General features: G+C 37.1%; 2 protein-coding genes across 2 annotated transcripts in view; one reads left to right on the top strand and one right to left on the bottom strand.

The window, feature by feature from the left end:
* Positions 1-23,400, top strand: part of TEX11 (testis expressed 11) — a 362,907-nt gene that overhangs the window by 98,427 nt on the left and 241,080 nt on the right. Inside the window, exon 9 of the mRNA XM_059910602.1 lies at positions 21,463-21,548. Within this exon, the coding sequence (XP_059766585.1) occupies positions 21,463-21,548 (86 nt within the window). The remainder of the gene's footprint in view (positions 1-21,462; positions 21,549-23,400) is intronic.
* On the bottom strand, positions 648-1,319 carry LOC132357863 (CAP-Gly domain-containing linker protein 1-like). Its single transcript, XM_059911698.1, is given in 1 exon segment — positions 648-1,319. A coding segment is annotated over 1 exon segment (672 nt).

The raw sequence follows: 23,400 nt of genomic DNA, 5'->3' as shown, positions 1-23,400 counted from the left end.
AGCATGATTTTTTTTGGACTTATCCTGTTAGGGATTTGCCGAGCTTCATTTTTTTAAACAATTTTATTGAGGTGTGATTGACAAACCAAAAACTGCATAATTAATCTATAAAGTTTGACAAGTTTAGAGGTAAGTATACATCTGAGAATTCATCACCACCAATCCGTGCCATAAACATATTAATTACCTCCAAAAGTTTCCTACCACCCTCTTTATTTATTATTATTTTTATAAGAACACTTAATATAAGATCTACCCTCTTAGAAAAATTTTAAGTATACAATACAGTATTGTTAACAGGCAATATGCTGTAAAGTAGATCTCTAGGACTTATTCATCTTGCATAACTGAAACTTTGTACCTTTTGACTAATACCTCCTCATTTTCTCCTTCCTCCACCCCTGGAAGCTACCATTTTACTCTGTGTTTCTATGAGTTGGACTATTTTAAATTCCTCATATAAGTCAGATCATGTAATATATTTGTCCTTTTGCACCTGCTTTTTTTCCCCTTAATATTTATTTATTTGGCTGCATTGGGTCTTAGCTGCCGTGCACAGTCTTCTCTCTAGTTGTGGCGTGCAGGTTCCAGAGCGCATGGACTTGGTTGCCCCTTGGCACGTGGGACCTCAGTTCCTGGACCAGGGATCAAATCCGCATCTCCAATACTCGGTCTCCAATTTTGAGCTCTCTTTCTCCTTTCTTGATTGAGCCGGCCTCTGAAAGGTTGGAAATAGATTCACTGGTGGTTTTTGTAAGGTTGCTGATCTGAGACATAGCTGAAGGTTCCTTTGCGGTTGGCTGGGGCGATTTATGGGGAATATTTGAGGGGGTGGCTGGGGAAGAGGACACCATGCTGGCTGTTGAAGTGGACAGAGGCGAAGTCGCTCTGGAAGCATGAGTTGTCTGCAGGCCGTCGGCTTCATCTTCTGCCTGCACCTTCCTCGTCAACTTTGAAGGTCGGGTGAATATGCCCTTTAAAGGCTCACACTGGAAATACCGAATTCCTGCCACTGAACCATCATTCTTGCCTATGGGTTCATCTAAAACGATCCTGGCCCGTTGGCCTGGTGCAAACTGGGTTTCTCCCAGGAACTGGATAAATCCAGTCTTGTTCCCATTCACCCAGACTCACTCTCCAACTCGAAAATCATCCACAAACTCCTCTTGTGTCTCAGCAGACGGAGTGCTTGATGCTTTTTCACTGGTTATTGTTTTTTCTCTTGGAGCTGCAACAGAAGCAGGTGTCTTCAAGGCTGTGCTTCCAGGCTTAAGGATCTTCGTAGGGGCCTTAAGCCCACTTGGTTTTAGCATACTCATTGTCCTTAGTATATCAGAGCTGTTTTTCCTTTGCCTGTTGCCACTATCTTTCTCCAGTCATTGATAGAACTGTGGGTGTTTCTATAGTGGAGTCAGTCTCTGGGTTAAATCATCGCTCACTGCCGCCACCTCGGTCACCGCCAGTCACCGCCACCTGCCCCACTGCAGCAGCAGCAGCAGCAGCAGCAGTAGCAGTAACAGCAGCCGCGCGGCCACCGCCTCCTGCCTCCGGGCTCGTCGGCTCCGGGTGGGGGAGAGCGTCACGCGCCGCCACGGGGCCGGGCAGGCGGGCATGTGCCACCTCTGCACCTGCTTTTTTAATGTAGCGTAATGTCCTCCAGGTTCATCAATGCTGTCACAATTGGCAGTTTTTCCTTCTTTTTTTTATAGCTGAATGATATTCCAGTGTATACATATACCACATTTTCTGTATCCATTCTTCCATCAATGGACATTTAAGTCGCTTCCATGTCTTAGCCATTGTGACTAATGCTGCAGTGAACGTGGCAGTGCAGATATCAATTTGAGATTATGATTTCAATTCCTTTGGTTGGATCACATGGTAGTTATGTTTTTAATTTTTTGAGGAACCCATAGTGTTTTCCATAGTGGCTGTACCAATTTACCAATTTACATTGCATTACAAGGATTCCATTTTCTCCACATCCTCAGTAGCATTTGTTATCTCTTGTCTTTTTTTTTTATTCTTTTTTAAATAAATTTATTTATTTTATGTATTTATTTTTGGCTGTGTTGGGTCTTTGTTGCTGCGCGTGGACTTTCTCTAGTTGCGGCGAGTGGGGGCTACTCTTTGTTGCAGTGCGCGGGCTTCTCACTGCGGTGGCTTCCCTCGTTGTGGTGCATGGGCTCTAGGCGTGTGGGCTTCAGTAGTTGTGGCACGCGGGCTCAGTAGTTGTGGCACACAGGCTCAGTAGTTGTGGCGCACACGCTTAGTTGCTCCGCGGCATGTGGGATCTTTCCAGACCAGGGATCGAACCTGTGTCCCCTGCATTGGCAGGTGGATTCTCAACCACTGCGCCACCAGGGAAGCCCCTCTCTTGTCTTTTTGATAATACCCATTCTAAAAGGTGTGAGGTAATATCTCATTGTGGTTTTGATCTACAATTTCCTGATGATTAGTGATGTTGAGTACGTTTTCATGTACCTATTTATTGGCCAAGTGCCTGGGACACCAATGGTTGGGAATTTAGGGGTTTTTTTGTTATAATCTTATAGGTACTTGATGCTCTGTTCTCTTTTTTTCAGTCTTTTTTCCTGTCTGCTTTTTAGACTGGATAATTTATATTGATCTATTTTCAAGTTTACTGTCTCTCTCCTTTTTCACATCCATTCTGCTATTGAGTCCATCCAGTGAGGTATTTGGGTTTTTTTTTTTTTAATTTTGCTTATTATATTTTCCAGTGTGAACATTCCCATTTGGTTCTTTATAGCTTCTATTTCAGGTGTTAGCAAACTTTCTGTAAAGGACAAGATATATTTTAGGCTTTGTGAATCACATACAGTCTATGTTGCATAATCCTTTTCAACAATCTTTCAAAATGTAAAAATAATTTTTGCTCATAGTCTGTGTTGGCCCACAGCTTGCAGTTTGCTGATCTCTGTTCTGTTTATTTGATGAGAGTTTCTATTTTTCTGTTTGTGTTGAGAGTGTTCATAATTGCATGTTCAAACAGTTTTATAATGGCTGCTTTAAAGTCCTTACTAGGTAATTCCAAATTCTGTGTCATCTCATTGTCAACTTCTGTTCATTGTCTTTTTTCATGTGAGTTGAGATTTTTAAGGGTCTTCATAGATTAGTTTTTTATTGTGTCTAGATATTTTGAATATTATGTTATGAGCCTCTGGGTCTTGTCTAAATTTTATAGAAATGTTGATGTTTTTATTTTAGCTGTCAATCAACCTGGTTAAATTCATGCCACAGTTTTCAAATTCTGGGGGCTGTGGTTCCAATATCAATTTAGTTTTCAAAGCCTGTGCAGTGCTATTCAGATTTGTCCTGCATGTGCAGGACACTCATTGGTCAGTCTGGTACTAGTGGATGTCTGTCCCTTAGTTCAGTTCTCACAGTCTTTGGTATGCTAATCAGGATTAGATCCATGCTTGCTCAGGCTGTTTATAAACAACATGATGGTGTTGCTTTTCTGGGCTCCTCTCTCCATCATCTTTTTAGTAGTTTCTGGTTCCCTTGAGCTACCCTTTTCAGTCCTCCAGCCAGTGACTCTCCATATCTGCAGTTGGACTACATCTGGGGCCAACCAGTGGGAAGTCAGAGAGAAAAAAAGCAATGTTTTTTCCCCATCCTCTTGGAACTGCAGCTCCCTGAATGGAGAGAAAGGTTTCTCTCCTCAAAGTTTCAATTCTTGTGGTTTCCCCTAGCTGCATTGTTGTTGCCACCATGGAATTGCTTGGGGACTGAGTCACAGAGAATGGAGGAAAGAAAAAATAAAAACCAAAACAGGATTTCTGTACTCTCTCTGAATAACTCAAGCCAGAACTAGAGATGCTTTCTCAGTCTGAAGCACAATGCTCACTGCTTAGTTTCTGGCTATGCATTAATTTAGACTAGGGTATACCAGAGGAAAAGAATGGTAAGTTCACTACCAGGTTGGTGTTACTTTGAATTCTGGTATTCTTCCCCTATCTGCCTTCTGTTCTTTTCTTTTCCGAGACTTTGAATAGCTCCATGCAGTTAGTTCAGGTTTTATAGTTAACATTCATTCAGTGGGAGAGAAAGGGTGGCATGTGTTTATTATATCTTACATACTCAGAACTGTAACTCTATTTATTTTGATACTCAAATTTTCCCAGATTTGGCCGCTAGGAGCCCCTTTAAGCTGACTTCTATGTCTTTTTAACATATTGCCATCGCTTGTGAACATTTCTTTCCTTTCTGGCTCCCTAAAATGTTCCAGGCTCGTCCTGTACTCTCCTGCTCAAGCCATGGAATTAGCTCTTTTTCTCTCAGGAGCCTTGGTTCCTTTTGGTGGAAAATGTTATTCAGAAGCCAAAATCTGGGCACTAGGTGTGCTTATTGTTTTGGGGTGTCACTGCTGTCAGATCCTCTCAGTGAACTGAGCATATATATACACTTAAACATTTGTTTATATACATACATATTTATATATAACATATACATATGTAATATATACACATATTTCCACCCATATTTATCTGTGTCATGTATCTATCTATCTATCTATCTAATCTACTGAAAACCATGATACCTTCAATTCTAGTCCAACACCAAAGTATTCATCTTAGTGTTCTTCCTTTCCATATTTCTAATTCTCTTCTCCAGTAATGAGGAACCTGGCTTCTATTATCCTTAATGTATTTGCTTATTTAATCAGTCCCTCTGTATGTAACCAGTCTCCCATCCCCTCTGCCACCCTCTCCAGTGTGAGGGTGCCCTACTCTCCCTGTTCATGCTCTGAATCTTTATTCTGGGTGTACATCCTCCGCACCCTGGTCCAACACCGTATGCCTGGCCATTACTCCATGTAGATGCTCTGTTACTGGGCTCTGACTCTCTGTGCTCATCCCCTGGGTGAATGAACAATACATTTTTATACTGCTAGAATCTTATCAAGGAAACCACGCAGTTCCCAGAGTCTCTGTCCCTCTGGAAAATTATAGAACTTTAAAAGTAAATTCCTAAAACCCTGTAAGTCAAGTGATTATGTTACAGAGAAGAGAAAGTATACACAGAAACTGGGTACGAGGCATGGCTGACTTGATGTCAACATGTCTGTATTCCTTAGAAGAGGATTTTATGAAGTTCTAAAAAACCAAAAACCAAAATACCTACTCTAAAGTAAAACTCAATTAGCTTCTATTTTAAAGTACATGTATGCCACACAACACTTCTAGGAGCTTGATGGAAGTGTTGCGAAATCATGCGAATCATGCGAAATAATGAAATGGTTGGAAATAATTGGTTTGGTGTATAGCTTCTGTAGGTACATAGTGAAAAATCAATTAACTGGATTAATTGGGACATAGTGATATGTTGTTTAACTGAACTTCGTTTTGTGAGAGGAAATTCTAGCAATTTAAGCATTTATTTAAAAGTGCATATACTTACTTACCTTGGTAAGTAGAACATAGAGACAGTTTCTTTGATATTTGAGACTCTTGTAATTACTCAAAACAAGGTTCATGATCTGTGTAGAATATTATAGAAGGGACTACTTACTAGTGTGGCCAGTTGTAAGATATTTCACTGCTCTGAAAATCAGTGTCCTCATCTGTAAAATGATTGCATGACAACAAGTTAACAAGTGTCCCTTCAGTACAAAAATTCCTATTCTTGATTTAGAGAGGCCCTGGGCCAGATCCCAGAATGTATGTGTCTATGTGTGCATTTTTAATGGCAAAAATCTCTTAACAGGTTGTTTACTTATTTAACTTTTTCTCCTCAAAGTTTGAAACTTTAATCAGAATTTTATTTTTATTAGTTGATTTGTGTGTTCGACTTGCTTTTATCTTTCATTTCTATTCTTAGCTTGCTCTAGAATTTATTTTCAGTGTAGAGTTTTAATTCATTATGAAAGTTTCATTTACACAAGGAAAAAGGCCAGTGGGACTCTGGAACCCTTCGAAGTAATTAATTCAAGATTCAGCTAGATTTCATTGCTGTTCTGTAGGGGCACAAAGCTTTTAAGTGAAGTCTAAGCTGCCTGGACTTTATTATCATGATTTTATTCTCTTTTGCCTACTTAAACTTACCATTTTATAGCCAAATATTTGAAACATGTGTGTAAGATTGTGTATGTCTCTCCTTCCATAGCAAACTCTAATCTCATAGCACACAAATGAATTACTCCTCTGAAAGTAAAATTCAGTTTTCTGCCTGTTGTGGCTAGTGGGATATGATTGCTTTCTCTGACCCTTTCCACCCACTGCTTCGTGTATCTGGGAGAGTGTTAACTCACTTAAGGGTATCAACTTCATTACAAACTCAGAATCATTTGAGCCTTAAATATGACTTACTGGAATCTTTGTAATGGCATGTTCCATTAAATTTTAAGTGAGTTATATACTTTTTAACTAAATACCTATAGCATATGGAAAGCCTGGTCAGACTTGTTCATGTTCTTGGCTGCAGTGAGGCTCTTTATGTAGCCATTAGAACATTAATGCTTCCAACAAATATCAATGTTTATTTTTAATTCAGGCTATCATTGTTATTTTTAAATGTATATGGTTTACTTTTTATGCCTACTTTTTATGCATAATTTTAATTTTTTATCAGTGTATATATGCACATAGTTTAAAGAGAAAAATAATTCTACAATTCATGTTTCAAAATTACCTGTCCCACACCCCTCTTCTTTTTGTACCTTTAAAATGTTACTCTACCATCACTTCTATCTAGTTACAGAACATTTTTAGCACCCCAAAGTAAAATCCCATACTGTTGGAAACACCAGTCTGCTTTCTATATCTATGGATTTAATTTGTGACTGAATGATATTCCATTGTATGGATATACCACAGTTTCTTTATCCATCATTGGTTGATGGACATCTGAGTTGTTTCCACCTTTTGACTATTGTGAATATTGCAGTTATGAACATTTGAGTACAAGTATTTGAGTACCTGTTTTCAATTTTTTTAGATATATACCTAGGACTGGAATTGCTGGGTCATATGATAATTCTGTGTTCAACTTTTTGATGAAGTGTCAAATTGTTTTCCACATTGGCTATATATACCACTTTACATTATCATCAACAATCTATGAGGGTTCCAGTTTCTCCATTTCCTCACCAATGCTTCTTATTTTCCGACTTTTAAAATTAAAGCCATCCTAGTGCGTGTGAAGTGGTATCTTGATTTGCATTTCCTTAATGACTTAATGTTGAATGACTTAACGTTGAACATCTTTTCATGTGCTTGTACAAATGTTCACCATTTGTATGGCCATTTTCTGTTCTTTGGAGGAATGTGCGTTCAAGTCTTCTGCGCATTAAAAAAATTTTTTTAATTAAAAAAATTTTTGACTGCACCACATAGCTTGCGGGATCTTAGTTCCCCGACCAGGGATTGAACCTGTGCCCCCTGCAATGGAAGCGTGGAGTCCTGACCACTGGACTGCCAGGGAATTACCATTTGCCCATTTTTAAATTAGATTATCTTTTGGTGACTGAGTTATAGTATTTTGGCTACTACACATGTGTCAGATATATCGTATGATTTGCAGATATTTTCTGTATACTCTATGTTGTATATTCATTCTCTTGATAGTATCCTTTCATGTACAAAAGTTTTAAATTTTTTTTTAAGATTTTTTTAATGCTTTTTATAAAATTTATTTTTTTAATTTATTTATTTTTGGCTACATTGGGTCTTCGTTGCTGTGCGTGGGCTTTCTCTAGTTGCGGAGAGTGGGGGCTACTCTTCGTTGCGGTGCGCAGGCTTCTCATTGTGGTGGCTTCTCTTGTTGGGGAGCACGGGCTCTAGAGTGCAGGCTCAGTAGTTGTGGTGCACGGGCTTAGTTGCTCTGTGGCATGTGGGATCTTCCCAGACCAGGGCTCAAACCCGTGTCCCCTGCATTGGCAGGCAGATTCTTAACCACTGCGCCACCAGGGAAGCCCCAGAAGTTTTAAATTTTGATGAAATCCAACTTATTCACTTTTTCTTCCATTGCTTGTGCTTTGGGGTGTCAGATCTAAGATTCCACTGCCAAATCCAAGGTTATGATAATTTACCCATGTATTTTCTTCTAAGGTTTTTTTTTTATAGTTTTAGCAGTTAAAATGATAAGAATCTTTGACTCATTTTGACTTAATTTTTGTATATGGTGTTAGGTAGGGGTCCAAATTCATGTAGAAATCCAGTTTATCATTTGTTGAAGAGAGCATTTTTTCTCTTAATTGGTTTTGGCACTTTTGTCAAAAATCAATTGACTTTAGATGTCAGAGTTTATTTCTGTGTTCTCAGTTCTATTCCATTGGTCTGTATGTCTTTTCATTATGCCAGTACCATACTGGTGTTTTAAAATTATTTATTTAAAAAATTTTATTTTATATTGAAATACAGTTGATTTACAATATAGTGTTAGTTTTAGGTGTGCAGCAAAGTGATTCAGTTATACCTATACATATATCCATTCTTTTTCAGATTCTTTTCCCATATAGGTTATTACAGAATACTGAGTAGAGTTCCCTGTGATATACAGTACCATATTGTTTCAATTGCTGTAGCTTTATTGTACTGTACATCTGAAAAACAGATGTTTGAGACTTCCAAATTGTTTTTCTTTTTCAAGATTATTTTGGCTATTCAGGGTTCATCGCAATTCCATCTCAGTTAGAGGATTGGCTTTTCTATTTTTGCAAAAAAAGGCTGTTGGGATTTCGATAGGGATTCCATTGAATCTGTAGATCACTTTGGGGAGTATTGCCATCTTAACAATGTTAATTTTCCCATTCCATAAACATGGGATGTCCTCACATTTATTTATGTTTTCTTTAGTTTCTTTCAGCAATATTTTATAGTTTTCAGTGTACAAGTCTCGTACCTTCTTGATTAAATTTATTCCTAAGTATTTTAATCTTTTTGATGGTGTCATAAATGGAATTGTTTTCTTACTTTCCTTTTCAAGTTGTTCATTACTAACATATAGAAATATAACTGATTTTTGTGTGTTGATTTTATATCCTGCAACTGTGCTAAATTCACTTATCAGTTCTAGTAAGAATGTGTGTGTGTGTGTGCACTTTAACTTGTGTGTATTCCTCAGGATTTTCTACATTTGAGATCATGTCATATGTGAATAGAGATAATTTTACTTCTTCCTTTCCAATCTGGAGGCCTTTTATTTGTTTCCCTTGTCTAATTCCTCCAGTTAGAACTTCCGGTACAATGTTGAATGAAGTGGTGAAGGCAGGCATCCTTGTTCTTCATCTTAAGGGGAAAGTTTTCGGTCTTTTATCATTGAGTATTATGTTAGCTGAGGGTTTTTCAAAAATGCCCTTTATTAGATGGATGAAGTTCTCTTTCATTTCTAGTTTGTTTAGAGTTTTTTTTTCATGAAAGAGTGTTGGGTTATTGTTAAATGCATTTTTCCGCATCAGTTGAGCTATCACGTGTTTTTTTTTTTTCTTTCATCCTATTAATGTGGTGTGGTACATTGATTTATTTTCTTATGTTGGACTACCTTTGTATCCTGGGATAAATTCCACTTGGACATGATATATAAATTAATCCTTTTTATGTATTCCAGGATTCTATTAGCTAGTACAGTAAGTCCCCTACATACGAACCTTCAAGTTTAGAACTTTCAAAGATGCGAACGTGTGTTTGCATGTCCAGTCATGTAAGTTAGTTCACGTGTCTGGTGTACATTGTCACGTGCATGCATCCTCTACAAGTGGTTGTGCTTTTTTGTGCTTTACTGTACATTACTGTATACAGTACAGTAGTACAGTAACTTTATTTCAAGCCCAGGATGTCTGGAAGCAAGCGTAAAAGCAGCGGTGATGTAGCTGGTACTGCTAAGAAGTGCCAAGCGATAATGATGGAAACAAAAGTGAAAATAATTGAGAGAGTGGAGCGAGGCGAAAAGATGGTAGACGTCACTCATTCTTATAACATGAGTCATTTAACCATCGGCACGATTCTAGAGAACAAGGACAAGATCATGGAACATGTGAGGTCTGCTGTGCCGGTGATGTCGACAATAATATCGAAGAAGTGTGTAAAAGTGATGGAGGAGATGGAGAAACTTCTCAGTGTGTGGATGCAGGATCAGCATCAGCATCGAGTCCTGCTCAGCTTAATGCTGATTCAAGAGAAAGCTAAAAGCCTTCAAGAGAAACCTAAAAGACTTGAGAAAGAAACATGGCGAAGAATCAGAGGGAGCATCTTTTAACGCCAGCCATGGGTGGTTTCATTGGTTCAAGGTTAGAGCCAACCTTCACAACGTAAAAGTAAGTGGTGAGGCAGCGAGTGCAGATATGGTAGCTGCCTGGGAATTTCCTGAAACCCTTTGAGAAATTATTGATGAAGGCACGTATTTACCTGAGCAGGTTTTTAATGTGGATGAGATAGGACTGTACTGGAAGAGGATGCCAGACCAAAGTTACATCAGTAAGAAAGAAAAGTTGATGCCCAGCTATAAAGCAGCAAAATAGGCTAACTCTGTTGTTTGTTGGCAATGCTTCTGGCAATCTGAAGCTGAAGCCTCCCTTAGTTTATCATTCAGAGAACCGAAGAGCCCTTAAAAACATAGCCAAGGGCTCTCTTCCTGTTGTGTGGAAGAGTAACCCCAAAGCCTGGATTACACAGGCCATTTTCCAGGACTGGTTTTTCCACCACTTTATCCCAGAGAGAGAGAAATATTGCTTGGAGAAGGACATCCCATTCAACATTCTTTTGCTGCTCGACAGTGCTCCAGGCCGCCCCCCATTCATGGACGACTTTCATCCCAACATCAGAGTAGTGATTCTGCCACCAAATACTACTGAATACATTGCTCATCCAGCCTATGGACCAGGGATTTATAGCGACTTTCAACAAATGTTATTTACGTCACACTTTTCATCAGACAGTAAAGGTTAGTGATGAATCAGGAACAACCTTGCAGCAATTTTGGAAGGATGATAATATCTACAAGGCCATAAAAAACATTGACTTTGCTTTGTGTGAGGTTGTGGCTGTCACCATGAATCGGGTTTGGAAGAACCTTTGGCCGCAGTTTGTTCATGATTTTTGTGGATTTGAGAATGTGGGTGAGGAGTCCAAAGAGGTCTTCAGCAACTTAGTGACCCTCAGCGAGAAGCTGGAGCTAGATATGCAAGAGGACGACTTCACTGAACTCCTTGCTGTGCAACACGAGGAGCTTACTAATGAAGACCTGATGGAATTGGAGGCCCAGAGAAAGGACGAAGAGAGACAAGAGGAAGAAGTAACTGAAGAACTGAAGAGATTCACGATGCAGGAAATGGCAGCGGATTTTCTTTATTTGAGGAGGCACTGTTAGTTTTTGAGGCATAGGACCAAACGTAGAACAGTACTCGAAGGTTGCAGCAGCTTTTCAGAATGCAATCCAGTGCTATGGTGTCACCTATGATGAGAAAAAAGGAGCTACTACCCAGACATCACTGGACCGTTTTTTCAAGAGAGTAGATAGAATTGAATCCAGCAAGGAACCAGAACCTGTGCCACCAACGTCAGACATGAGTGAAATTGCAGCTTGCCCTCCATCACCTATTGCTGATGATCCTTCAGCTCTACCATCTCCCACCTCCTCTCCTGTTCACTCAATGCCAACCCCTGTATGCCAGCTGTTGTACTACTCTACTTTTCAAGGTACTGAACTGTAAGATTAAAAATTTTTTTTTGTGTGTGTTTGTTTTTTATGCATTATTTGTGTTAAAAAGTATTATAAACCTATTACAGTAGAGTACTATATATCCGATTGTGTTAGTTGGCTAACTTTGTTGGACTTATGAACAAATTAGACTTATGAATACGCTGTCGGAATGGAGCTCGTTCGTATGTAGGGGACTTACTGTATTTTGTTGAAGATTTTGCATCTATATTCATAAAGGACATTGTAGTTTTCTTATTTTGTGATATCTTTATCTGGCTTTGGGATCAGGGCAATGTTGGCTTCATGGCATGAGTTAGGAAGGGTTCCCTCACATTCTATTTTTTGGAAGAGTTTTAGAAAGATTGGTGTTAAATCTTCTTTAATTGAGTGATAAAATTCACCAGGGAATCCATTTGGTCCTGGACTTTTTTCAGAGGAGTTTTTTGATTCCTGATCCATCTCTTGTCATAAATCTATTCAGATTTTCTATTTCTTCTTGAGTCAGTTTTGGTAGTTTATGTGTTTCTAGGAGTTGTCCAACTAGGTTATCTTACTTCTTGGCATACTATGTTCATGGTAATTCCTTATAATCCTTTTTATTTCTGTAAGGTCCATAGAAATATTCCCACTTTCATTTATGATTTTAGTAATTCTTTTTAGAAACTTCTTTTTTTGTTAGTCTAGCTAAAGGTTTGTCAATTTTACTGATCTTTCAAATAACAAACTTTTGGTTTGATTAATTCTATTGATTTTCTTTTCTCTATTTTATTTATCTCTAATTTTTAAATTTTCTTCCTTCTGCTAGCTTTTGGTTTAGTTTGCTCTTCTTTTCCTACATGTTGATTTGAGATCTTTATTTTTAAAATTTATTTTATTGAAGTATAGTTGATTTACAATGTTGTGTTAATTTCTGCTGTACAGCAAAGTGACTCAGTTATACATAATTCTTTTTTGTATTCTTTTCCATTATGGTTTATCACAGGATACTGAATATAGTTCCCTGTGTTATACAGTAGGACTGTTCTTTATCCATTCTATATATACTAGTTTGCATCTCCTAATTCCAAATTCCCAATCCACCCCTCCCCCAACCCCCTCCCCCTTGGCAACCACAAGTCTGTTCTCTATGTCTGTGAGTCTGTTTCTGTTTCATAGATAAGTTCACTTGTGTCGTATTTTAGATTCTGCATATAAGTGATAACATATGGTGTTTGTCTTTCTCTTTCTGACTTCACTTAGTATGATAATCTCTAGGTCCATCCAAGTTTTTGCAAATGGCATTATTTCATTCTTTTTTATGGCTGAGTAATATTCCTTTATATATATACCACATCTTCTTTATCCATTCATCTTTTGATGGACATTTAGGTTGCTTCCATCTCTTGGCTATTGTGAATAGTGTTGCTGTGAACATAGGGGTTTATGTATCTTTTTTGAATTATAGTTTTGTAAGTTTTTTTTTTAATGTAGGTGTATATAGCTATAAATTTCCTTCTGAGCATTGCCTCTGCTGAATCCCATAAGTTTTAGTATGTTGTGTTTTTATTTCCATTCATCTCTACATATTTTCTAATTTCTCTTGTGATTTCTTCTTTGACCCATTGGTTGTTTAAGAGTTTGTTGTTTAATTTCCACATATTTTTGAATTTTCCAGTTTTCAAGTTTTATTCCATTGTGGTAGGAAAAGATGCTTTGTATGATTTCAGTGTTGTAAAATTTATTGAGACTTGTGGCACAACATATGATCTATCCTGGAGAATGTTCCATGCGTACCTGAGGAGAATGAGTATTGTGCTGGTTTGGGGTTGAGTGTTCTGTATATGTTTATTAAATCTAGGTGGTTTATAGTATTGTTCAAGTCTTCTATTTTCTTTTTGATCTTTTGTCTGGCTTTGTACATGATTGAAAGTGAGGTGTTGATATCTCCAACTGTAATTGTAGAACTGTTTGTCCTTTCACTTGTGTCAGTTTTAGCTGCATATATTTTAGGGGTCTGTTGTTAGGTGTATATATGTTTATAATTGTTATATTTTCTTGATAAATTTACCCTTTTATCAATATGTAATGTTCTTTGTCTTTTGTAACAATTTTTGACTTAAAGTCTATTTTGTCTGATATTAGCATAGGCACTCAGCTCTCTTTTGGTTCCTATTTGCTTAGAATATCTTTTTTTCATGTTTTCATTTTCAGTCTATTTTTGTCTTTGGATGTAAACTGAGATTTTGTAACCAGCATATAGTTTGATCATGGTGTGTTTAAAAAAAATTTAGCCAATCTGCCAATCTCTGCCTTTTAATTGGGGAGTTAAATTACATGTAATTACTGTAAGAAAGGACTTCTGCCATTTTCCTGTTTGTTTTCTATATACCTATATATGTGTCTTATATCTTTTTGTTCCTCATTCCCTCCACTACTACCTTCTTTTTTGTTTAATTGCTTTTATCTACTATTCCATTTTGATTTCCTTCTCATACCGTTTTCATCATATGTTTCAGTTACTTTTTTACTGGTTATTCTGAAAAATATAATTAACGTCATAAACTCGTAAGAATCCAGTTTGAATCAATACCTATTAGCTTCAATATTATACAAAAAGTCTGCTGCTATACATCTCCATTTACAAATTACATATTTATATATTATGTGCCCATTAGCATAGACTTATACTTATTTTTAAATGTATTTTTCCTTTAAATCATATAGAAAAAAATGAGGAGTTATGAACCAAATATACAATAATTCTGACTTTTATATTTACCTACTTACCTTTACCCTTATTTTTATTTCTTTGCATTACTATCTAGCATGCTTTTATTTCAGCCTGAAAAATTCTATTTAGCATTGTAGAACAGGTCTCCTAGAGACAAACTCTCTCAACTTTTGTGTATATGAGAATGTCTTAATTTCTCCTTCATTTCTGAAAGGATAGTTTTGCCACATAGAGAACTTTTGGTTGAAAGTTGTTTTTTCATCACTTTAAATATGTCATTTTACTGCATTCTGACTTGTATGGGAAATCAGCTGAAGTTTGAGGATCCCTTGTACATGACTAACTGCATCTTGCTTGTTGCCTTCAAGATTCTTTGTCTTCTGATGGTTTGGTTATAATGTGTCTCAGTGTGGATATCTTTTTTTTGTTTGTTTTTAATAAATTCATTTATTTATTTTTGGCTGCATTGGGTCTTCGTTGCTGTGTGCGGGCTTTCTCTAGTTGCAGCGAGCGGGGGCTACTCTTCATTGCGGTGTGTGGGCTTCTCATTATGGTGACTTCTCTTGTTGTAGAACACGGGCTCTAGGCGCAAGGGCTTCAGTAGTTGTGGCACGTGGGCTCAGTAGTTGTGGCTTGCAGGCTCTAGAGCACAGGCTCAGTAGTTGTGGCGCATGGGCTTAGTTGCTCCGCAGCATGTGGGATCTTCCCAGACCAGGGCTCGAACCCATGTCCCCTGCATTGGCAGGCAGATTCTTAACCACTGAGCCACCAGGGAAGTCCTGGATATCTTTGTGTTTATTCTATTTAAAGTTTGTTGAGCTTCTTGGACTTGCAGATTTGTATCTTTATCAAATGTGGAAGTTTTGGGCCAATATTTCTTTGAGTATTCTTTCTGCTTTTTTCTCTGTCTTCTCTCCTTCAGGGACTCTGATTTTACATACATTGTTGTTGTCTCATGGGTCTCAGGCTCTCTTTATTGTTCTTCATTCTTTTTTCTTTCTGCTCTTCAAACTGAATAATTTCTATTGATCTACTTTCAAGTTTGTTGATTCTTCTTTCTGATCTAATCTTTTTTTGAAACCCTGTGGTGAATTCTTAATTTCAATTATTGTACTTTCCAGCTCCAGAATTTCTTTTCTTATATATGTAATTTCTATCTCTTTATTGATATCCTCTATTTGGTAAGACATTTTTATCCTTGTTTCCTTTAGTTCTTTTTCCATGAATTGCTTTAGCTCATTGAGCATATTTAAGACAGTTGATTTAAAGTCTTTATCTTTGGAATTCCCTGGTGATCCAGTGGTTAAGACTCGGTGCTTTCCCTGCTGGGACCTGGGTTCCATCCCTGGTTGGGGAACTAAGATCCCGCAAGCCATGCAGCGCGGAAAAAAAAAAAAAGAAGCCTTTGTCTTTTATGTCCAGTATCTGTGCTTTCTTAGGGACAGTTTTCCTTCCTTCCTTCCTTCCTTCCTTCCTTCCTTCCTTTCCTTTCCTTTCCTTCCTTCCTTCCTTCCTCCCTCCCTCCCTCCCTCCCTTTCTCCCTTTCTTCCTCCCTCCCTCCCTCCCTCTCTCCCTCCCTTCCTTCTTTTCTTCTTGTGAAAGGGCCATACTTTTTTGCTTCTTTGTATGTCTTATTTTTTGTTGTTAAAAAGTGGACATTTTCAATATTATAATGTAGTAACTTTGGAAGTTAGATTTTCCCCACTACTCACAGTTTGTTGTTCTTGCTGTGGTTTGTACTTATTTGTTTGTTTAGTGACTTTTCTAAACTATTTTTTTAAGACTGTGTTCTTTGTCTCCTTTACTCTAAGTTGCAGGCAGCCTTTATCTATTTATCTATTTATTTATTTTGGCAGCGCTGGGTCTTAGTTGCGGCACACGGACGTCTTAGTTGTGGCATGCATGCGGGATCTAGTTCCCCTACCAGGGATTGAACCTGGGCCCCCTGCATTGGAATCTTACCCAGTAGACCACCAGGGAAGTCCCCACAATGAGATATTGCTTCACACTCATTAGGATGGCCAAAACAACAAAATAACAGGTGTTGATGAGGATGTGGAGAAACTGGAACCCTCATACACTTGCTGAGAATGTAAAATGATGCAGACATTATGGAGAACAGTATGACAGTTCCTCAGAAAATTAAAAAATAGAATTAGTGTATAATACAGCAATCCCATTCTGGGTATATGTCCAAAAGAAATGAAAGCAGGTTCTTGAAGAAATATTTGCACACCCATGTTCATTACAGCATTATTCACGGTAGTTGAGAGGTGGAAGCAACACAAATGTCCATTGACAAATGAATGGATTAAAGAAGAAAGGTAGTATACACATACAGTGAAATATTATTCAGTCTTGAAAGAAATCCTGTCAACTGCTACAACATGGGTGAGCCTTGAGAATGCTATACTAAATGAAATAAGTCAGTCACAAAAAGCCAAATATTTTATGATTTCCTTTATACGAGGTATTTAAAGTAGTCAAACTCACAGAAACAGAAAGTAGAATGGTGATTGCCAGGGGTTTAGGGAGGGGCAAATGAAGGGTTATTGTTCAGTGGGTAAAGAGTTTCAGTTTTGCAAGATGAAAAAGTTCTGGAGATCTGTTGCACAACAATATGAATATAGTTAACACTACTAAACTGTACACTTTAAAATGGTTAAGATGGTACATTTCGTTACATGCTTTTTACCACAATTAAAAACTTTTCTTCTTTTACTATCATTTTACTGGGATGTTAGGAGAGAGCAGAGGTAGTTGTGCGTGCTCAATCTGACATCTTTAACAGGAATGTGATGCTGGCTTTTTTGTTTGTTTTCTCTGCTTTTTGTTTCCTGTTTACTTTTTCCCACCTTCCTGTGGGTTAGATGAACATTTTTAGAATTACATTTTATCTATATTATTTTTGAGTTCTGTTTTTATAAGGACAGTCATGATGGATTTAGGATGCACCCTAATCCAGTATTACCTCACCTTGATTACACTGCAAAGACCCTATTTCCAAATAAGGTAACGTTCACTGGTTCCAGATGGACATGAATTTTGGGAGGAGGGCATTATTTAACTCAGTGTAGTCTTGATAGCATAAGTCCTTTTATTTTATTCTTCTTCAATGTTGTTTTAGCTGTTCTGGGCCTTTTACTCTTCCATATTCCTTATAGAGTCAGCTTGTCAGGTTGGTGAAAAACTATTGAAATTTTGATTGAAATGGCATTTGATTTATAATTAATTTGGAGAGCATCACTGTCTTTATAATGCTGAATCTTCTTATCAATGAATGTGATATGTCCTAATTTATATAGTCTTCTTTAATGTATTTCAACATAGTTTTGTAATTTTCTGTGTAAAGATATTTCAGTCAACTTGCTGTCATAAGTGATATCTTAGAGTTTACATTTTTATTTGTTTGTCATTGGTGTATAAGAATGCAGTTGCTTTTAAATGTTTATTTAATATCCAGCAACTTCTCTGAACTCTTTTATTAATTCTAATAATTTCATCTGTAAAGTTTCTTGGATTGTTTGCATTTGCATGTTTTTACCATCTCTTTCTTTTGTCTCTAGCTCTGTTGCTATCTATTTCACATTATAAATTACTAGAGGACAGACACCTTTCTTTAATATGCTTTGTAGAGTAAATGGACATTGAATTGCATATTGAAAGATATGAAAGGAGACTCATAGCTGGTGTTTAAGGAAAGAAAACTTTTGCTATCTTGCACAGAGTTAGAGCTGATAAAGGGAAAAGCAAATGTAAAGAGAGGGGAAAGGACTGAATTAGAGGATCAAGGATATGTAACAGAAAAGTAATTATTAACTATATCTTCGTCAGGATGGGGCTACCAGTAAAGGACCTTGAAGTTCAGAGTTAAGAGTTTGTATTTTGTTTAGAAGGTGATTGATAAAACTATACTGTTAGAAAACTCATGATTTTCATTCTAAAGGTCAATGAAATTATTTAGTGTGCTTTTGATGGGCTTAAGGTTTAGACAAGACCTGAAAATCCAGGGCAAGAAGTCTTATAATGAGAGGAAATGATCGGATAAAGGTTGGAGAGGAGCTAACTGTAGTGTTATTCACTTAAAAAGAATTAATGAATTAAATAAGCCAACTCTCTTTTTTCTGAGACATCCTTCCTGTATCCCAAAACTAGATTAGGAATTACTTAAGGTGTTGACATGATGGCAGAAGGTAATGCTGTATTGTTTAGAGGCAGAGAAATAAAGTGTTTGGAAAATTGTATCTTAGAGCACCAGGAGAAATAACTAATGACCTATTGTTTATTATTACTGAGACATCTGAGGATTAGAGAAAGCTGAGTAAGGGAAGGATTGGAAGGTAAATGTCTTAAAGCCATTAAGGAAGAAAGGCAGGCAATTATCATTCAATTATTGTTACACAATTATAATTGAACAAAATGTAAAAATACATGATCTATAAACCTTTAAAAGACAACAAAATCTCAAAGAAAAATAGCTTGGAACTTGGAAATTAAAAAATAATAGGTTTGGGCTTCCCTGGTGGCGCAGTGGTTGAGAATCTGCCTGCCAATGCAGGGGACACGGGTTCGAGCTCTGGTCTGGGAAGATCCCACATGCCACGGAGCGACTGGGCCCGTGAGCCACAATTACTGAGCCTGCGCGTCTGGAGCCTGTGCTCCGCAACAAGAGAGGCCGCGATAGTGAGAGGCCCACGCACCGCGATGAAGAGTGGCCCCCGCTTGCCACAACTAGAGAAAGCCCTTGCACAGAAACGAAGACCCAACACAGTCATAAAAATAAATAAATAAATTTAAAAAAACAAAAAACAAAACACCTACTTTAAAAAAAAATAATAGGTTTGCTTTTTCTGAATTTTAAGAACCTAATTTATAAAGTAATTCACAGAAAATGAAATTATCTAGTTAATTAAAAATAAAAAGGGGACTTCCCTGGTGATCCAGTGGTTAAGATTCCGTGCTCCCAATGCAGCGGGCATGGGTTCGATCCCTGGTCAGGGAACTATCAATAGATCCCTCATGCCACGACTAAGAGCCCACATGCCGCAACTAAAAGATCCCACATGCCGTAGCTAAAGGTCCTGCACACCTCAATGAAGATCCCGCGTGCTGCAGCTAAGACCCAGCACAGCCAAATAAATAAATAAATATTTTTTAAAAAAGCCTCATACTGAACTCAAAAGTTAGTGATCAAACTCATTTTTAGCTGCAGTATCTAACTGAGTTTTAGAAATCATCTATATAGTCTCATCGTGGCATTGTAAATTAGGTATTCGGTTGGATCTTCTATTTCTGGGCCAATAGATGAAGCAGTGGCTGGAGTTTCTAGAGATTCCATGAGTTCTGGTCCCATAAATCCGTTTCTATATGACCAGTATACAACAGACGTACAGATCTACCTTCTTTGTGTTTTTTTGTCACTGTGTATTACTTGCAAAATGAGATGTTACCACTCCATGGAAGGCCAGGAACGTATTTTCTAAAGAGATGTTTGTATAAATCTTAGTACTAAATACCCCATTAGAAATGTTTCATGAGGACAGAGATTTTTGTCTGCTTTGTTCACTGATGTGTCTCTAAGGCCTAAAATAGTGCCTAATAGATAAGACATGCTTAGTAAATATTTATCATTGAATGTATAAATGAATGAGTGAATGGAGCAGTACTGGTAGTTAAAAGATTTTTTTTTGGTCATTACATTGAAAATATGCTGCAGGTCTCTTGAAGGATATCTTAGTATTTTGTAGCTTTGGTCTCATAAGTTTATTGTTTTATATTCTTTTCTCCCCTAGGAAGTAGTATTTAATGTAAGTACACTTGAAGGGATTGCGAGGGAAGATAAAAAAAAAACACTGAGGAAATTGAATAAAGACTCAGTACATTTAAATGTTCATCAAAAGTTTTACTTTCCATTTTTCTCTGTGTAAGTTAGTTGCAAGCCTCTCTGCAGCAAGTGGGTATAAGCTGCATTATTCCAGTATAGCTACATAACTGGTGTAGCCCTGTGTGAACCTATGGGATCTGGGGCATGTAATGAGTTAAGCTTTTTCTGCTGAAATGTCGAGAATGCATTTAAATACTTCTGGATTCTTGCCAGACCCACATTACCAAGACTGTTCTTTATTTTAGATTCAAATATACAGTAGGTCTGATGTGCTCAGGCATGCATATTGAACTTCTACTTTCTGAATGTACTGTACTGTAATTCAAAGGGAAACTTTTTTGAAGCAAGACAGCTCTTTACACATTACTTATGAATAACTTCCCTCAGATCTTGGATTCTTAATTGAGGATCTGCTTCTGTAGTCTTACTCAGGTTAAACTTATAAAGGACTCCTTTATATGGATATAATCAGATTCTGGCTAGATGGTTTCTATAAATAGGGGATATTTGGGTAAATTATTAGAATTAAGTTTTTTTTCTTTTATGCCATTTCCCAGTATTTTGATGAATGAAAATTCTGTACGATATGACATTAACACAGCGACTGAGATGCTGATTAAGCTGTAAGAGTATTTTCCTATGGCATCATTCACATACTTGTTCCTACTTCTATCTCAGTGGTAATTTATGTAAAGAAAATTTTTGTTGTTATCAAGAGATCCATTAAATCAACTATTTCTAAATAAGTCTTATGACTAGATAGTGCTTTGGACACATTTCACGTTTTTTAAATTTGTCTTAATTTTGAAAGGTATTCATTCAATTTTTGCCCCCCTCAGTGGTGATTTTGTTTTCTTTGAATATACTCTTTTCTAATGTCTTTTACTGAATCTGGCAACTTACAGAGGCATTTTAGCCTGCTCTTTTGCTGGGCAATGATTAGTTTTCCCATTTCCTGTTACAAAGGATCTTTCAAGTTCTATTAGTAATGTATTGTATTGCCTTTCCATAGGTAACTAATGCCACACCCTGAATATTTTTTAGCTCCTCTTTATATAAATTGAGAGGTTTTGATAAGGATGAGTGGGTTATTTTGATGTACAGAACACTAAGTATGTCTTAAAGACTCTGAAATGCTATAGATTTTTTTAATGTTAAGAGAATCATGAATCTGACATATCTTGTTTTTTTTCTTTTAATATTGTAGACCAGATATCTTCATGTTCTCTGTCATACCTTTGGAGTACAAACCTACAAGCTGAATAAATATGAACAAAGTTCTTTCTGGCTCAGGTAATATAAAAAAATAATAAATATAAATTAACGATTATTATCATAGAGTTCAGTCAATACTTACTATAGGGTACTTTGGCAGTTTAAACATTTTCTGATTTCAAAAGTCAACATGCTAAATTTATTTACTCCTTTAACATGTATTGTTTATTATTCTTATATGTTGCCAGTTGATAGAAAAATGTATTCTATTCTTAATAACATAAAAGCATGTTCTCCCTCCATTCCTCCTTTGTATCTTCATCAAGAATATGGAAATCCTTATTTTTTGCTTTGGTATGTATTGCTGTCTGCTAACCCCAGAGTATAAAGGCAGGTGGGTAAATAGTAGGATCACCTAAAATTATTAGTCTTAAGAGAATCTTGGTATTTTAATATCAGTCAAGTAAGTATATATTAAGCACTTACTGTATGCTTAGAACTACACTAAGATTTGTACTGTTGTGTTGAATCTGGAAATATCATGGAATAGTGCAAAAATATAGCAACTATATGCAAGAATCCTGTGTTTCACTGAATACCTATGCCCAGTACAGGTTCTGACATAATAGTAGATACTCAGTAATTGCTAGTGAATTTCTGTGAAAAACCTATTTTTCTGGAGATGTCACATAAAGTGCTTTGAATTTTCTTTTCCTTTTAAATTAATTAATTAATTAATTTTTGGCTGTGTTGGGTCTTCGTTGCTGCGCATGGACTTTCTCTAGTTGCGGCGAGTGGGGGCTACTCTTCTTTGCAGTGCGCGGGCTTCTCATTGCGGTGGCTTCTCTTGTTGCAGAGCACGGGCTCTAGGCGTGCGGGCTTCAGTAGTTGTGGCTCACGGGCTCTAGAGCACAGGCTCAGTAGTTGTGGTGCATGGGCTTAGTTGCTCTGCGGCATGTTGGATCTTCCCGGACCAGGGCTCGAACCTGTGTCCCCTGCATTGGCAGGTGGATTCTTAACCACTGCGCCACCAGGGAAGTCCGAAGTGCTTTGAATATCAGGGGATTATGGGTAAAATATAGCAAATCAATTCCTAAATGATTCCCTTCTCTGAGTATGGGGTTAGTTCTAGTTATTTGGAGATATTCTCTTGATTAGTCTAACTATTGTGAAAATTATATTTACCATTAATGAAATAAATAGAAATATGGTCATTAAGATTATAGTACTCATAGGCATATATATCTCTAATAAAATACTTATGCAAATAAGTTGTTTATGTAAAAGACTTTTTAGAGCCCAAAGATTGATCAAACTCTGTAAAGAACTATGCCTGACAGAGCAGGCTTATGCAGTTATAAGAGATATACTTGTCTCAATTTAGAATGCTTCATACAAGTGGAATATACCTGAAATGTTTATTATAAATCACATTTATCAATTGAATTATTAAAAATATACCAAAGGAGCTACCTAGTTTAGCATAGGTTTACAAGTCTCCTTTAAATGAACAACCTTTTTATAAAGTGAATGAGTGAGTTCTATTCCAGGATTTGGCAGTATTTGGGGGAGGAGCACTCACAAAGGTTATGGCATCAACCTATCAAAAGATTAGTATGCCAAGGAGACAGGAATGGGAAGGACAAAAAAAGAAAAAAAGGATGCTGTGGTGCCATGGATGGCTTCTGGAAGCTTAAGACTATGGAGGTGAGCCTGTAGTTTATGCCAGAATGAACATAAACATGAATGCTCTCTAGCAACTGCTTATAAGAGTAGGCTGAGGCTTGAAGTGGCATAAATGTAGGTTATTATCGTATATGCCATGGATTGTTGACCTCTTATCTGTCATCATCTTTTTTAGAAAACCTTACAGAAGGAAAATATGACAGTGATAGAGCATGGCTGATATTTATATCATAAGCTAACTATA

This window comes from Balaenoptera ricei, chromosome X (assembly GCF_028023285.1).
Source record: "Balaenoptera ricei isolate mBalRic1 chromosome X, mBalRic1.hap2, whole genome shotgun sequence".
In the NCBI taxonomy this organism is placed as follows: Eukaryota; Metazoa; Chordata; class Mammalia; order Artiodactyla; family Balaenopteridae; genus Balaenoptera; species Balaenoptera ricei.
This window is presented reverse-complemented; position numbering and strand designations above follow the sequence as displayed.